Raw genomic sequence first — 18,096 nt, forward strand, 5'->3', positions numbered from 1 at the left:
TAACATAGTAAAATAAAGACGAGAATTGCAGTTGAATTACATGCGTAGATAAATATAATATTACAGTGTACCCTCTCACTCTCCTGATCCCTTAATTGCTAACAGCTCAAGAAGTATTTCAAAAAAGGTTATCATAAGTCGTCATTTAATATCATGAAACCATTTTTGTTTTAATAAAAACAATTAAATATGTAAGTTACTATTTGAGTTAAATATAATTCACAATTATTTATTTTTTATAGAGTATCCTATAAAATAATGTTTTTGGTTTAAATCTTTGAACTATTTTTGATCTATCACTATTAATAATTATTATTTAATATTCAATATGAAATATTATCAAAACTATAATTATTATTTCATGGAGAAGAAATTTGGCTCGTGTATATTCAATATCCTATTTATTAAGTTTCAATTATTTATTTCACTATACAAGTAATCAGCATTTTATTCTTATGGCAGGTAACACGTTTTTTTTCTTATACCATAAGTACTTAACCGCAACTGTAGGGTAAAATTATTAATTTATTGATTTTTATTTACAAAATAAATAGTGTATTGCATACATCAATGAAATAAATTGTGTGTTACGTAAATATACAATAATAATAAGTAGCAATTAAGTATTTTGAAAAAGGTAACATTTATACGAAAATTGAACGTTGATGATGCGACGTTTGATCACTACAATTTTTTGTTTTTGTTATTTTGTTGTAGTACTTCTTAGATATAAATCTTAGATATAAAAACATGGTTTGCGAATGAAAAAAAATTTAAGAACATAATAATAATTACACATATTATAAAACATTAAATTTGTTTTCTTAAAAATTACCTTATTATGTTAATAAATACCATCGTTTCTCTTATACTACCTGTAAATAATTTAAGTCTACATATATAACCTTATAAATTCTGGTCCCAAATACATGGGTCCAAACGCAGGCTTGAACACCAAAGACGAAAAATATTCGACTGAAAAACATATTATGCCTTAATTCGAACTATTACACTGTACGTGCACATTCTGTTCTTAAATGTTAAATTGCTATTAGTACTATTAAATTTAAATCAAGAGTGAATCTAGAAATTGAAAACAGAGTTACTGGGCATCTCATACTTGTAAAAATGATTGTTTTTCCTGATACTCTTTTTTACAATTACAAAAAAAAAAATAAGAAAAATGCTTAAAAAAATGACAATTTTTTTAAAATTTTTAACCAAAAACACATTTTACCTTAAAATTTGATCAACTATTAACAGTAATCCTAATTATAATACAAAAATGTTTAAATTTATGGAAATTTTACAAGACTTTTCTTATTGAATCCAAACCTATGTAACACGTCTAACAGAGAGGCGCCCCGAAAATTGTGAAAAAGGCTGTATATACTATTTTTAATATGCCAAAAACCATGTATGCAACGTTTCAAAATGTTTATGATTTTAAATATTAGTTTAAATCTATTTTTATCTTCCTTATTTAGAACTGGTATTAGAATTATTATTATATGATATTTGTTTTTTTTTTTTGTAACGTTAAAGAAAATATGATTCTAATTTAGCAAGTCAAATATTGTATATCATAATATATTGTACAACACCATTATTGCGTACCGCTTTTTATTGACCGGGAGTAGGTTTCAAGGCCTAGTTCAGTCACATATGAAAATGGTTTTACTTTGGTTATTGTTCCAAAAAAAAGTTTAAATTTTGCTGCAGTGTATAATTAAATAAGTTGAAGCTATTGCCTTTGCTCCTTCTAGATTCACGCTAGATCTAAATTATGTTAACTATAACGGGTTTACTTAACAATATTTCACGGCACCACAACCGCGAATTATTTTTTACTTGGATTTTTATCACGTTTGAGTTAACAATCAGTTTTAATATTTTCTAAACTTTATATTAAATTATTTTTGAACAAACGGATCACATTTTTTGCTTCTCATGCGTGTCTGGGAAAGAAGTCGGTTATGGGACGTCTCGATTTTGAACCGGGCGAGTTTATAGGTGATTTGCCAAGCACGACGTTTCTAACCCAATCCATACGACCTTGAAAACGGCCACAGTCGCTCAGCAAAACCGATTTGTGAACTTTCCAGAAAAGGAAAAGTCTCTGCGAATATTGTCCTACGAAATTTCAATCAATTTAAGTAAGGGTTACAGTCCCAAATAGTTTTTTTTTTTTGTGTTATTAGCTTAATTTATTTTTAGTTTGTAAAAATTACATAAACTATACACATTTATTAAATATCGGTTTTAACTACTATTAAACAGACCGACCAAAATAAATTTGTATAAACAGGGGCTTTTCTTAGTTTTAAGATTCATATCGCACATTAAAATGACGTGACATAAATGAATATCGTCGTCAGACAGAAAAGGTTATATAAATATCGTGTATTTTATAATACACGTTAATGGTTGGTGTTTCATTGATTAGCGTTGTTCCTTGCTCAATCATATTAATTGTACATCATTATTATCGTTTCTCATTTAATCAATAGAACGCTCAAATACATTTTTTTTTCTTAAATTTATAAGTTGTGTATTATTAATTACGGAATATTTATAAAATATATATATATGCAATACAATTGAAGGTTTTCTCAAAATAAGTAACGTCTATTCCGGTTATGCGTTTGACAATAAAATCGTTTGTAATAGTTATTAGCGACCCTCGTAGCATCCGTTTTTCGTAGCCAAGGTTAATAAATAACATTAAATTAAAAGTGTAGGTACCTACTTCATAAAATATTTTATTATTGTTTATTTACCTGAAATAATCGGCTATTTTGCTTTCATATATTGCTCTGTTTGCGTTTGGTTGGGGTTTGCTGGCCACTGTTTTGAGCGTTGCCGGTTGCTCCGTTTTCAATTTTGGCTAATTTTTTGTACTGAGTCGAATTTATAAATCTAGGATAAGAATCCCTATGCATAAGCGTGTAAATTTGTAGCTGAGCTTCATCAAACATATGAGCCGATGGTTGATTAATGTTTTTGTTGACTATATCACGAACGCGTGAGTCTAAGCTCACCTGTAAACGTCACACAGAAAAAAATATGTTAAAAGAAGAAAAAATATCTCTAGATTTATGTCATAGTGTTGTGGTGTTCAAACTTTTTAAAATGTAATTCAATTACATTATAAGATTTTTGGTACATTAAAAAAATGTATTTTTAAGATTAATTTTGTAGTTGGTTAATTATAATAAGATTTTAAATACATTTTTTTTTTTACTGACATGACTCGATATTGACACGTGTTAAAAATGTTGGTAAATGCGCAGGATACAAACTCTGAAATGCAATTTTGTACAAGGTCTTTACCTCTTTGGGAGATAGAATCGAAATGTAATCTTCGTAAATGAACCGAGCTTTTTCCTCGATTACATCTGGATTAGATTCTCTTTTCAGTTCCTCCACGGCCATCCAAAACAATATGTTTTCTTCGCTGTATTCGCACCGCAAGAAATCTCGGAATATTTTTTTGCCCGCTGTAAAAACAAAAAAAAAACAAAAATCGCATTAACTATTAAATGATGTCGGCTATTACTTCAAAACTTAAACTATTAGCGCGCTGTCGGATATACATAAATAATTACAGTTTCCCTAAGCGTTACTGCCTATATTATTATCTAGTACCATTATAATAGTTTTTAATGTGTTGTTTTCTGTAACTAAACCGATTAAAACGTTGATGATTTTTTTATGGCGTATAAATATATTTGCTTAGTCAAGTATACATAAAAATTCAATAATTATATACAAAACATAACGCGAAGGCAATGATTAATTATAATCTCTGATTGGCGACAGGATATTAATCACAGTCTCCTGGCAGGTTCTGTGCGTAACGCTATTATCGACTTTACCTACAACTAACGTCGTTATAAACAAATATATACCCACAATTCATCCGAGGTTACCAGTGAAGTGCCTATTTGTAGTAAAATTATAATTTTTGAAAATTATCCATTTTAAAATATAATTTGTATGGATAGCCATTAAAACGACAGTCAATCAAACTTTTGGCTGAACGCGTTATTTAATTGTTTACTTGAACTTGTTTACGATTACCTATTTAGAGAGTATAATAATAAGGTCCAACCGAGTTAATGAAAAATAAAAACACAATAGCGTTTACTTTTTAATTGAAGGGCACAGAGGAAGATAGGTATTTGTCCATTTTATGATAAGTTTTCATGAAAGCAAAAACAAAGTTAGTTTGTACGTGTAAATCTATGTATGTGTCAACCATTTTAAGATGCTAAGCATCGATGTAACCTTTTTTTTTCACCTAATAGATCTATACATTAGATAATGTTCCCAATTTGCCATTAAATGGTAGCATTAATCTCTAAGCACTCGCGTACGCGGTGTTAACACCTGTATTTTTGATACTTTTAGTACTTTTTAAATACAAAAATACAATGCACCGCAGTGCGGCTGCTAACGAGATTTTTTTAAATCGCAACTGCTTGGAGGTTGACTAAAAATCGAAAAAATGGACAAATAGCGTTCTTTCTCCGTGCCTTTCAATTGATATAGTTTCACCTTGAATTTTTAAAGCTTTTAAAAATGTTTAATTGGTCTGCTTACCTGGACACTTGAGGAGTCTGTCGAACGATTTGCTCCAACTCCGTATTTCTTCTAATGGAGGCCTGTGTAATAATAATAAATAGAAATACAATAATAATCATATAGAAATACATGTTGCAGATAACACAAAATATAAATTGAGTGACGCATACCTTATCTCTACAGGATTTTCGATTATGCCGCCGGAAGATCCGTTCCCATTTGTCGATTTTGGGTGATGCCCTTTTACAAAGCTATAAAAAAAATACTAACCATTAGTATTTTCGTTCAAAATATTCAGTAAGAAATGTTAAATAACTCAACGTTGTCTTTAAAATCTTGTTGTCATTTATGGCAGTTAATAATACTATATTATGTATTTTTAAAATTTGGAAATTACATTTATAAAAAATTTTTATAAATAATTGCACAATTCTTGTAACTATAAATAAATAATAGTTATCGGCAATAGCATAAAATCAGTAAATTATTGCTTTAAACATATATGTTTTTATATCATGCATGTGTACAGCTACTCCTGTTGTATACAATATGTTACTCATTGCTATACTTACCAAAAACGATCCCTGAAGGTGTGAAAGAACGCAATAAAAATAAAATAAAGACACAATTTCAGACAATTTATTTTATCTAGTACAATAAATAAATATATGTAATAAATAGATAGTGTTTTCTATGGGACTTAAGCGATCGAAAAAAAAAATAATAATAATACCATATAGAATTTAATAGATTTTTAAATATTTAGTAATTTCTTTTAAATTAATTAGTTATAATATTTATTAATAAATTTAATTATAATGAAGCATTAACAATATATCAATGATTTGTGCAAAGCAATAATATTATATTATTAGTATAGTTTAGTTTTTTGATTATTGATAATTTTTATTTTAGTTTTAAATAATTCTGTTTATTATTAGATTTAAATTAAATTTTCATTTAGGTCTATTAAACAATAGTTAAAAATTATTAAAAAGAAAAACTGAACAATATCCTTGTCACAAATGTGATGTATAATGTCAATTTTATATTATTTCCTAAAATGGTGGTGGATTAATGAATGATAAATTTAAAATTATTTCATATGGGTAAATTTATAATTATTCAATCTAATCATCGAAATCTAAAGATAACATAAAATATTATAATTCATCTTTACATACATATATAACAAATATCTGTACATTCAATATTTGTTTGCTTCCCGCAAATAAAACTATACAATATTTGTACTTGGTTTTCACTTACCATAGTTTGCATATCCTACTCCTGTTCGCATGCAAAATAACACTGATTGAACACAGATAAATAATACATCAAATATTAATAAGAAATCTAGTTATACTTTTTTACGGTTTAAAATCGAAGTTTAACCTAATTGTTTTAGGAATGACGCAGTGGTATATATGTATACCAGAAAACCCTACTTTATATCCTCGCCCTACCCTCATCACCCTTATTGCCTACTACCGAAATAAAATCCTAGGTATTAAGTCTCCGAATAATGACATTTTAGGTTAAAAATACATTTGTTTTTTGGCGTGGGAGTAGTTATTTATTAACACGCTTTTTCATTATTAATTGGAATAAAAACTAATCCATTATATTACCCCATCCATTAGTGATTAGTTGTTAATAAAAATAGGCAGTATTTAACTATGGCCATTGGGCACAGTGCATAATATAATATGGTAGCGAACACAGTAACCATGGTAAATATACTTGACGATTTCAAAACACAATGTCAAATGGTGTCAAATCGGTGGTATTGAACACGGTGTATCTCGATGTATATATATATATATAACTAACATTATTCAAAAATATAAATAGAATAATAACGTAAAATATAAATTGTAAAAATTAAGGTCGCCTGGGTTATCAAGGAAAAGTTAAAAAAATTTCACTATTGTCTGTTACCATTAAATCAAATCTATAAACTAACAGGGAATAATACAGAATTTAGGTATATTATAAACTTAACTGACAATCAGACATCGAGTTAGCTTTTATAGATTTACTATATGATTTACTGTATGATGGTCTAAGGGTACATCTTTTTAAATATTTAATGGTTATTTTTTATATAACTAATTTGTAGGTTAATATCATGAAAAAAAATCAATCCAGACAACATGCGTATTAGTGAACAAAAATCTTCCCGTTCGTTTATACATAATAATATGTCTTAGGTATATTTTTATTTTAATCAAGTATTTTAAATCTCATATTTATTCATTTTTTAATTGGGCATTTTCAATCAAACAAATTCATATTAGGTGATTAGCCATATTATTATGCGGTATAGCCATACTATTATATACAGTATTGTGTTGTTTAAAATTGTTAATGTATGATGTTAATGATATTATGCTATTAGCCTACCACTATATTATGGTATAGATCAATTTTGTACATTATTCATAGTCCATTTATGATGTCGGTTATATCAATTAGTCGTGTAGCTTGAGCCTTGTCTTTGTCAAGACAATTTTGGGTAAATTATAAAATCTCAACAAAATATAAGTAGTGTTTTTATAATGAAACCGGAATTACGCAAAATAGTCAAAGAGTCAAATGGTCTATAGATAATAATGACTCATGGCACTTTACATACATTTTTTAAAACACTATCAGAATATTCTTTAACGGTATATTTTTATGAATAAAGCGTCCGCTTTAACCGACCGAAGATGTATGCGATTCTCACACTCAGAAAAACAAAAGATGTTCGCCCACTTCGTATAATAACGACAAGCGATTATAAATTAGTTTAGACGCTCGAATGAAGAAAATTGATGTTTTAAGCACACAATTGTGAGCTTTTCATGTTTGTTTATTTTTTACAGAGTTCGGAAACTAAATATAACATAGTTGTGGCTTCGACGGTAACTTAATAAAATGGTGAAAAACTCAGAGTTTGTCGGAAGACATTAAATGTTTTTTTCATATGATTCTACTTTAATAGATATCCGTTTTCTTACCAAGAGCACCCACAACAGCAACACCAGCAAGATATACATGGGTGGTGTTTCTGCGTTACCGGCCCCTGCGGTTCGATGATCGCACTGGGTTCGGTATTATCCGGTGGCACAGGCAGTGGCGTGGTCGGCGTGCTGGGGTTCCCAGGCGGAGTAAACCTGTGCCTGGTCGTGCACGATGGCGATCCACCTTCCGACCCTGCCGGATCGCCCCCCTCAATCGGCACAAGCACACTCATCTGAAAAATAGTAGTTAGTTCATTGTTTAGTTTGAACTTAAATATTTATCCAATGATCTTTATAACTATGCAGTCGGTAATTTTAATTTAAACATTTTGTATTACGACAGGTATTTTCCTAAACTGTTTAGTTCCTCCAAAAATGTAACTCATAAGACTTTGTATTCGTAAAAAAGCGGGACGGTAGAACCTTTATAGGCACATAAGTATAAATGTATCGATTATAAATGCAACTGTAATATAAACCTTTTTCCAATTAACATAGAAATTAAACAACTATTTAATTATTTCAAAACAGTTAGACTAGGTTCGATTATAAATAATAAAACAATTTTTTATTTTGAATAATTTAAAAACAAAGTTTGCAAAAATAATATTCAGTGAACAATATATAATCATAAAACTGAAAATTAATAACCATGTTATTTACAACAGTTGTAACTATATTAATTTAATATAAACTTTAGTTAATACGTACATAGTTACAATAGAGCTTTAAAATCAGCATCACCAAAATTGCATACCTTAAATATAAATAGAGATGGAAACCGAAGTAGTGCACCGTTAATATCTGTTAATCTATATTTTCTTCAAATTTATATCAATCAAAATTTAAGTAATTTTACGACTTTCTGTCTTGATTTGATTATTACTTTATTACATATAATATTGGTTATAAACCGTAAGATAATAGTTTCTAGTTATTTTCAGAGGGGTTATTTAAATGTTGGTATGCAAGAAATCAACTGACTAAAATAAATAAAAAAATAAGTTAATAAGTTAATAATAAGAATTTTTAAATTAAATTAGTACTGCATAATTTTCTCAATTCGTCTTGACAGTGCCCTAATAAATTAGAAAATATGTTTAGACTAGCCAAATCATCTCTCCCCACAAATCTATAGAATCGCAAACTTATACTAGTAGGTTAATCAAAGTTTAATATATTATTACCTATATATTTACTTCCTAATAAATGTGTTATTGTATTTTTGTAAATATGTAAATATTTTAGCTATGCACACATCTCTTGTAAATATTTATTCATAAATAAATCATTCATTTTCCAGTTTAATATTTAAAATGTAACTAACACATTACATTTACGTGTAATATAAAACAATTTTGGCTATAAATTTGAAAATAAGTATATTAAAAAAGTTGAAGCTGCTATTGTTTATCCTCTTATACTCATTTAACATTCTATCTAACATCAAAATATGTACAAAGTACTTGTAAAGAAAATTCTTGGATAACTACTACAAGCATAGTTTATCAAATTATGAGTCATTAGGATAATTATGGCCGACTAGTCCTGACGCCCCCAGGGAGAAAATATCATGACTACTTAGAGTAATAATATAATTTAATGCATAGAAACATATGTTAAACAAAATTAACTGATACACAAAACTAATAACTTGACAAAGGTGTATCACTTGTCTCTTGTAAGGTAATAAAAGGATTTTGAATATCAACTCGAAACACAAAAATGTATTTCAAATTTGATCGAAATCAAGTATTAAGTGTGCCAATAATGATTATAAACTGGCATGGCAAAGAAACTTTAAGCTGATTTTAAAGGCATAGTCCAATAAAAAAATGATTGTACAAAATATCGTATCATCGTATAATAAATTAGTCGGAAAAAGGTACGAAAAAAATGATAAATTTATTTTACATCGACTACTTTTTAAAAAGTTTGACTTCGATTGATTAATACTGAACTGGTATTAGTATAAAATCTAGTGTTATAAGTTATAACTTATAATTGTTAAGGTACTTTAATCGCTCTCTACCGGAACTCAACGAAAATCAAACCCAGCCGCCAGAGCGTGCTTCGAGGAGTAGATGTTTATTTTTTTTAATTTTAAAAATAAATATGTATAATTCAATATAATTCGAAACGGTAAAAATCGATTATGGGCTAAAAGATTTTGATTTTTCAACATTTTGATCCGCGACCGTCTAAAGGTGTAGACTAATCAAGACTTATTTAACATTTTAAAATAAATAATTGAATTTCTGGATATTTTTGTAATTTGTTATTAGGCTCTGTGGAAAAAGCCTTGATTGACGGATAATATTAATAGTACAATAATGATAATTATTAGAAATTTATTTTTTATTGCCATAACAACGCGGTAGTATTGTTAAACTTGCGACAACACACGGGCGTACCGAAATTGCCTACACTAGCCGCCGTGCGGTAGAAACAAATGCCAATAATAATTATTATACAATCATGAATTTATCTTAACAAACGCTTAAAAAGCGACAGCTTGTCGAGGGCAGAAAAACAAACAAACAATTGTGTGTAGATGAGTGGTCTATTAAAAAAATCAAATAATATGCTATTGTCAAAATTCTATTCATCATCGTCGTTATGATCTCGCGTAAATAAAATATATATATTTTGCGATTCATACACCCCTGCGTGGATTTCAGAAGCCCCTGAAGAGTTTAACAGTTTGCTGGCGATAAGCGTGAAATAATATTCGTTCAATTGGACGACTGAAGGCTTACCGCCACCATCGCCGCTGTCCAACGCAACGGCAAGCATCGTTCCTTCGGACGTTGGAGACGACGGTAATGGCGGTGGCTGTAGTAGTAGCGGCGGCGGCGGCGGCGGCGGCGTCGGCTACCCGGCCGGCGTTTAGTGAATGACCGAACACCGCGACCGGCGCGCGCACCCGCCGGGCTCCCCAATCAATATGCCGAGCACCCGGGTTCCACCCCGGGCGTACCTGCCTACAACATAACCCGGTTATTTACTATACATCAACCTATAGCTGCGGCACTTCCGCGGAGGGCCCCCCCCCACCATAAAAAAAAAAAAAAGAAAGAAAACCGCTTCCGATCAATTCTGGTAACAGTGGCGGGTAGCGCTGGTGGGATATATAAATACACATTATATTATAATATTATACATATTTAATCCCCTCGGCGGCGCGATGGCGGTCACTGGACTATCGGCTATCGCTCGGGTGACCAAGAATTCCAGCCCCCCATACACCGTCATTTTACCCATTTAATTCTCATTGTCTCACATCTCATCCTGTGTGACCAACACGCGGTCAGTCGTCTCATAGTACTTGTTTAAGTTATAATAAAAAAATATTTCAGTTATAGTGTTTATAAGTACTGCACGTTCAAGTGTGTGGGATTTGTGTTTAAGGTTATTGGATTCAAGTACAAAATACAGTATTTTTGTATTTGATGTACTATATTTTGACCATCCCTGAATGTACTGTACAAAAATATTATTTCAGAAAGTAGTAATTCTAGACCTCAGTCGTGGTATTACTTAATTACAATATAATATAAAACTGTAAAGTACAGCGGATAATGTGCCAGAATACCATAACGAGTCCCTGTGAAAATTTATTTTAACGTGTGCTAATAATGAATTTAATTTAATTTATAGTGGTATACTTTCAATGTTTTTTTTATAAGGATTGTGTACAATACACAAGTACCGCTAAAAACCCGATGTGTAATATAAAAAAATATATTACATGTAAATAACAAGATAACTTTCTGAATTATGAAAAAAGTAGTATAAATTAATATTAAAAAAATATATTAAGAAAATTAAAAAGCTGTTAATCTAAACACAAAAAAAACTCGCAGCACATTTATTACATTGCACAATTTAGTTAATATGTATACTTAATTTTTTTTAATTTGAATAAATATAATATATACATTTTATATAAACTCGGCATCCTCGTTGACACTCTACAATTAATCAATACAACCAACATTTTATGAAGAACTTGAAAACGTTTTAAAGAAGTAGCGAGTTATTGTTAAATCGAAAAACAGCGAACTGAGCAAAATCAATAGCATCCTACCGCCCAAAAAGCAGAGGCGTTTCACATCCTGTGCACTAGTATTGAATGTAATAGTTTTTTTGTTTACACGTGATTTATGGTGCCGAAAAACTTTTGCAACGTAAGTACGCGTCCTTCTCCGGGTGAACCCTTTAAATTATCAGTCATTCTGCACTTTCAAACGCTATCCGAAAAAGTCCACCTAGCAAATTGAATCGTATCGACGAGCTTAACATATCTATCAACAATATATATACGTCTAAACTACTACACTAATAGAAAATAAACTGTTAGAAATTTTTAAAAAATAATGGCCAAACTATTAATTTATTTATTTAAGAAACCCGAATTATCCAAGTTTGACAAATTATCCAAAAGTCCATCATAAAGAAATTTTATGTAATTTTTTATGGATTATAGATACAGATATGCATACTGAAATGCTGTGGATCACTATAAATACAACTTGTATATAAAATGGTATTAGATCTCTAAACCTACATAGTACTACATTTTTTAAAACTGTAGACATAATAGAATTTATATGTAAATTATTAATATTCATCGATTTAGCACTATACAAAATTTTAATTGTTGTGTTGGTAATACTAGGTTCATTATCGTTTTAACTTTAAAAAGCTGTAACTTTTACAAACAAATACTTTTACACATTTTTTATAAATATGCTAATATTTTTAACGACATTCCTAAAAATCGATAAAAGTTTTCAGCAAATTATTCTTAATTTATAAAGTTAATAAAATATATGCGTATTACGTTCCGTTATAAAATCTTAGGTTTATAGGGTTTTAACACATATGAGATGGCGTTATATTATTGAAAATAATATCAAATTTGGGCTAACTAATAACTATAAAAGTATAAAAGAGAATAACTTTAAAAAGGCCTAATATCTTCTAAGGTTAGGTCATAATTATCAAATCATAAACTTTAAGAAAATTAGCGGACAATTATGTATAATAAATTTAGAAAATTTTTAACAAAAATCGTTTTTATAAGGTCCAATGGCATTCTATCCAAAAAATTCTCAATAATAAGCAAGTTTTTTAACTATAAATATTATAAAAGCCTCTAACTTGTCTAATATTTGATACACAATTTCTATTAACACAATAGTAATAATAAGTATTAATGTGTTAACAAACTAAACTTATCGTTATTTAAACACTAACTATAATAAGGTCACCCAGAAATGGTTAAAATAAAAGTTATAGTAGTTTCTGAAAAATCCACTTTCGAATTAATATGTAATTAAATTAAGCATTTTTTAAAAATATATTTATTTATTAATTACAAAAAAAAAACTTTACAATATATGTAGATAGCTACTGTAATTTATGAACAATGCATAATAGAGACAGATTATTGTAATTTGTATTTCTTACTTCTAGTAATTATTATCTTACTGCACACTTAACTACAAATTATATAATATTTTGATATGGCTGGATATATGTTTTTTTTAAAAAAGCCGTTTGGCATAAATAAATTAATAATTTATGTATAACTCATTTATAGTTTATAATATAAATTATATAATGTAATAATTATTAATAATTCGTATTTAAAATAAATATTTATCAATAATTAATATCATGTTTTTAATTAAATTATCATAAAGACTAATTGTAACCACAAAGTATAAGCCAATTTTTTTTTTTTAAATAGTCAGTTTTTAATAATTTAATACGATTTCGGGTAGTGAACAAGATATTCAACCGCAACCTAACATCTAATTTTTTTTTTTTAAGTTATTTAATGAGCGCGTTTAAGATCAATAGCTTTTACCCGTTTAAATATAACTATTAATAATACTATACAGTCTACTCCGTTAATTAAATATAATAGGTACCATCGAATATACAAATTGAAAATATTTTAAGTGTAATGTTTTACCTGAATATTCTAAAACGAGAGAAATACGGAAGACCGAGAAACTTCCCATATATTTATATGTATTTATAGCCTTTTAAAATTAATTTTAAAACGATATAGTATAACTTACTTTTTTGTACACTTAAGTCAAGCGTAGTTTAACCGTGGTGATAAAATTGTAAATAAATAATATTTCTAAAACACTGATGTATGCAAATAGTTATTTTATTTCTCAGTTATTTATCTCCTAATGAAATATAATTTACAGTTTTGTAGGTATTATGACTGATAGACCTAATGCGGATATTGCATTTCCATACGAGTTAAAAAAAAAATGAAGAATTTAAAACACATAAATATCTATGCACTAACCTATTTATCCGAGATTGATAAAAACCTCTTTAAGCGTGTAGGTTTTTTAGGGATATAATGTACCTAAAAAGATGTATTTGGGGTCAATGTAACCTAAGTGTAACGCTCTTATATGTTTAATATGTATGGTTAGCCGACCCCATTTGCGTAGGATAAGATTAAGAAAAAACTGTGTATCATGACGAAACATGACGTATGTTTCTACAGTTGATTCAACATAAAATATTTTCAATGTTTATTAGTGTTTTTTTTTCTCTATCCGTAAAACCGTTTTTTCGGAAATAAACGAGACTATTACGTTATGCGTTACACATAATCTAGTGAATCACGAATCACTATTTTTGGCATGTTTCAAGAATTTTCCATTTAGGGTGTATTCAGGTCACCAAAATGTGCTTATCAGAACCATTAATATGCATAGATAACAAAGGTAAAAAATGTAACCATTTACTCATACCCCTGATTTGTTCCCAGCCTATGTCCATGGAAATTCTTACCTCCTGGAATTGAGATTATCTGGTGAATGAGAAACAAAACGTTTCTATGACGACCATTTTTTAATTTTGACCTTAGAAGTGATAAGGAAAAGGACAATTATTGATGTTTTACCGAAATTACCCAGGTCTCAAAGATTTAAACTAATTCTTTGCTTTAAAATAAACCAAATAGTATACATAGCGATGATCTATTGATTGGTTAAGTATTCGAAATTATATTTTACCTACATATGCGAACGTTTTGAGCTGTAACGTCGATAACCATCTCATAACCTCTCCCTTTAAAGGTCCGCGGAAAATCATTATACATATTTTTTTTTTCTATTGACGAGCGTAAAGATTAAAAACAGTAATACGAATAAAATTATACTGTTATTTGTATAAAATATATAAGTAATAAGTCTGAATAAATATTTAAAGTTTGATGTTGAAATTATTGTTTAATAAACATTAAACACGTTGGTATTTAAAAACATCAACTTAAAGCAGATATATTTTTTTTAACACCTTGATTTTTTTTTTTTTTTATTAAAATAAAGACAATATTTACATTCTGTATACAAAATAATACTATAGGCAAATGAGCTGATTATAAATTGACGGAATTCTGATTAAATACTTTTTCAAGACGTTCATTATTTAATTATTGGATCGTTAGAAAGTGCAACAGTCACTTTGACTCAAAATGAGGTATTATAACATTAAACATAATATTATAATGAATTTAACTAAGGCGATTTTTGCATTTCATGATATTTTGTCGTGCAAGTTTTAATGATAATTTATTTTATGATACTTCACAATATACTACAAATACATTGTTTGCAGTAAATTACCCATAATTTGGACATATTCCAAATATATAATTACAAATTAACAATAAGGCGTATGATAAGGATTTAACGAACGACAACCGTACATTATAAAATATAATAGTTATTTCTTAATAACTTATAAATCCGCTCACTTGCAGAATACATTCTTTATAAAATGTTATATCAACGACAATAAGAAAAAATCTTATTCGACATATTATTTTTTAGTCGCTTTTCAGATTTATCCTGAATAGACGGATTCGTTATCTTCATATCAGTTTTTTTATGTAGGTAGGTACACAAAGCATCGAGTCACAAATTAGACGTATACAATCCAGTCTTTATACTTTTTCTTTTATTTAACCTTGAAAATATAAAAAATATCTTACACTTATTGAGATTACACTAGTGGCAATTGTCAAACCAAACAAATTGCCTTATACTATACATTTCTAAACTCGCCCATTATTAAACCATTCTTATTTATTGTTTTATGAAACTAAAATATATAATTATTACTACTTCTTATTTGTTTAATAATGTTTTTTGTAAAAGGTTTATCATAATAGCATATAAATCTAGGTTATAATAAGAGATTAAATGCAAAAATGGTATTTAAGGTAAGATAAAATGAAAAAAATGTTTCCAAATTCGAGAAAACGCTCAAAAAATGAATCAATTTTTTGGTTTCAACCTTAACGTTAAAATTATTTTTTAACAAAATGGCCTGTAGAAATATAAAATAAACTTTATTAACTTGAAACAAAAATTTTAAAAAATAACCTTGTCCCCCCCCCCAGTTGTAGGGTGTAATTTTACTTATGTTTTGGCATTTTTCCACATGTAATAGTTTTCAACGCAAATCCAATATCAAATTATACAGAACAATAAAATCAACATAATTCTTAATAATCTGTTGCATTCAAAGTTTTATTGTTCTATTCCATTGTATTGGTATTTGATGCTCAATAAAGTCGTTACATTTTTTTAAATACCGTATTCGGGCTAGTTTACAAGAGAACCGAAGTGTATGTTAAAAAAGAGATATCTAAATACAAAACGTTTAAAGCCGACGTTATAATACCTTAATTATATTATAAATCGTAATTAATCGCAAAACGACGAAATGCTTATAATATTAAAAATCTCGGTTAAAAGTGTACATTTTTTTTTTTTTTTTACAAAAACTGTGTAGTTATATTATATACACAAGCGATTAAGGTTTTTCGTAGTGCATTATTGATATTATTATACTGTTGTACACTTTAATCCTATAATATGTGGGTGGGTGTAATTTACATAACGGTATATGATATGTACATTCGCGAAAAATATATATTACTGTATACGATGCGTGTTCATAAAACAGGTGGATTTCGAACTCGTTACATGTCAATAAAAAAAATAATCGTACAAGTTGTTTTTTACGACTATGTATCGTTTGTGTGCATGTATACTGTACCTTATTCTCGGTAACTACACCAAAGCACCTCAGTCACTGGTCTACCTAATAATATACTTAATATTTATTAGTACTCATTACTATTGTTTAAGACTAGTTTCGCTATGTACCGTTTGGACTTATATAGTTTACTCGAGTGATGTCATATGTTAAACTGTATATGATATAATAAGGACGTTAAACGATTTGGTCCTTTCTATCGGTCGGTCGGTCGGTCGAAGGCAGCAAAACGGCAACTTTAGGGTTAGGTTAGGATAAAGGTGGTTTTATGTGTGCGCGAGGTGCTGTAGCTAAGCGAGGAATCGAGCAGCGACAGGCGAATCGGATGGGGGAAGGAAGTTTCGAAAGACTGTCGCCGCCGCCGTAGCCGTACGCTTACAAAACGTCGGGTTATAATATAATATTATTATGATAATGTAAAGTACCTTTAGAGACACCGCTGCGGTGGATCATTCAGATAGGATTGTCAACTGATTTCAGGTACATGACGTGCCGCGTACGTGGTACACACGGCGTAGTGTACGTCGCGTCGATGTCGTCGGTCCGCAGTCCGGCCACACTCCATTCGTCACGCGCGCCCACGTTACTCAACTTGCCGTCGGCGATGGTAATGAAGACGGTAACGCGGCTCTGGACGTTGGCGTGCTTGTCGACGGTGCCGGCCAACCAGCCTAATGGCATCGTCGAGGCCCAGCCTCAAACGGACACAACGAATCCGCGTGCGTGATCCTTTGTCTTGTTCGTGCACTGCCGGTGCCGCCGACGCTTGTGTCGGTGCTGGTGTCGCGGCTCTGGTGCGACGAACGCGGGTAACCGCCTAAGGGGCTAGGCACGACCGTTTAACGCACCGTATAAACGCGCGCGCGTCGCAACACACACACACTATACGAAGGCCGACGATCGAAGGACTTCAACGACGATGGCTATCGCCAAGGAACGCGCCGGCCGTGGCGGCATCTTTAGATCCTGTCCGCTCTCAAAACGGTGTAATTTTTTTGTGTCAGCTGTATTAAACAACCCGTATGCACGTTCCGCCGTGTGCGGAATAGAATTTTGTCGATTCGCAATGACACAGACACACACACTCACACAGGCGCTCGGCACACCACACACACGACACGATGGAAACCGAGACGCTCGCGACTAACGGCGCGGCGGCGGCGCGGCGACGGCGACGACGACGGCGACGCGGGGGTTTACGGGAGCACGCACTTCTCCGGTTGACCTGACGCCGCGTGCACACACACACACACACAGACTAAGGATTAGCCCGACTAGAGAGACCCTCCCGCGCACCCTGCGCGCAAACGGCCACGCACACGCTGTCACGGCTGACGACGGGGCCGCGCCGCCGGCGGCGCAAGCGCCCGCGTGCCGTTCGTTTGTGTCT

The 18,096-nt window shown here is 30.5% G+C and overlaps 1 protein-coding gene across 4 annotated transcripts; it reads right to left on the reverse strand.

Annotated features, from left to right (window-relative positions):
• Positions 1 to 1,517: 1,517 nt before the first annotated feature.
• Positions 1,518 to 17,852, reverse strand: LOC126835034 (regulator of G-protein signaling 17). 4 transcript variants are annotated; one of them, XM_050567331.1, is made up of 9 exons: positions 17,132 to 17,852; positions 7,593 to 7,828; positions 5,857 to 5,877; positions 5,160 to 5,171; positions 4,758 to 4,838; positions 4,606 to 4,667; positions 3,334 to 3,500; positions 2,781 to 3,041; positions 1,518 to 2,133 (listed from the first exon to the last, which is right to left on the reverse strand). In XM_050567331.1, the coding sequence occupies exons 2-8, from the start codon at positions 7,826 to 7,828 to the stop codon at positions 2,805 to 2,807; spliced, it is 816 nt and encodes a 271-aa protein (XP_050423288.1). In that variant the 5' UTR covers positions 17,132 to 17,852; the 3' UTR covers positions 1,518 to 2,133; positions 2,781 to 2,804. The 4 variants fall into 4 exon arrangements, with proteins under 4 accessions (XP_050423288.1, XP_050423286.1, XP_050423287.1 ...); XM_050567329.1 differs by having other exon boundaries at positions 5,857 to 5,898; XM_050567330.1 differs by lacking the exon at positions 5,160 to 5,171 and having other exon boundaries at positions 5,857 to 5,898.
• Positions 17,853 to 18,096: the final 244 nt, after the last annotated feature.

The sequence above is a fragment of the Adelges cooleyi genome, unplaced genomic scaffold, assembly GCF_023614345.1.
Source record: "Adelges cooleyi isolate 19-005CV unplaced genomic scaffold, UGA_ACOO_1.1 ACOO_flye_CR_arks_rails_tigmint_CR_PRNA_21, whole genome shotgun sequence".
NCBI classification, from domain to species: Eukaryota; Metazoa; Arthropoda; class Insecta; order Hemiptera; family Adelgidae; genus Adelges; species Adelges cooleyi.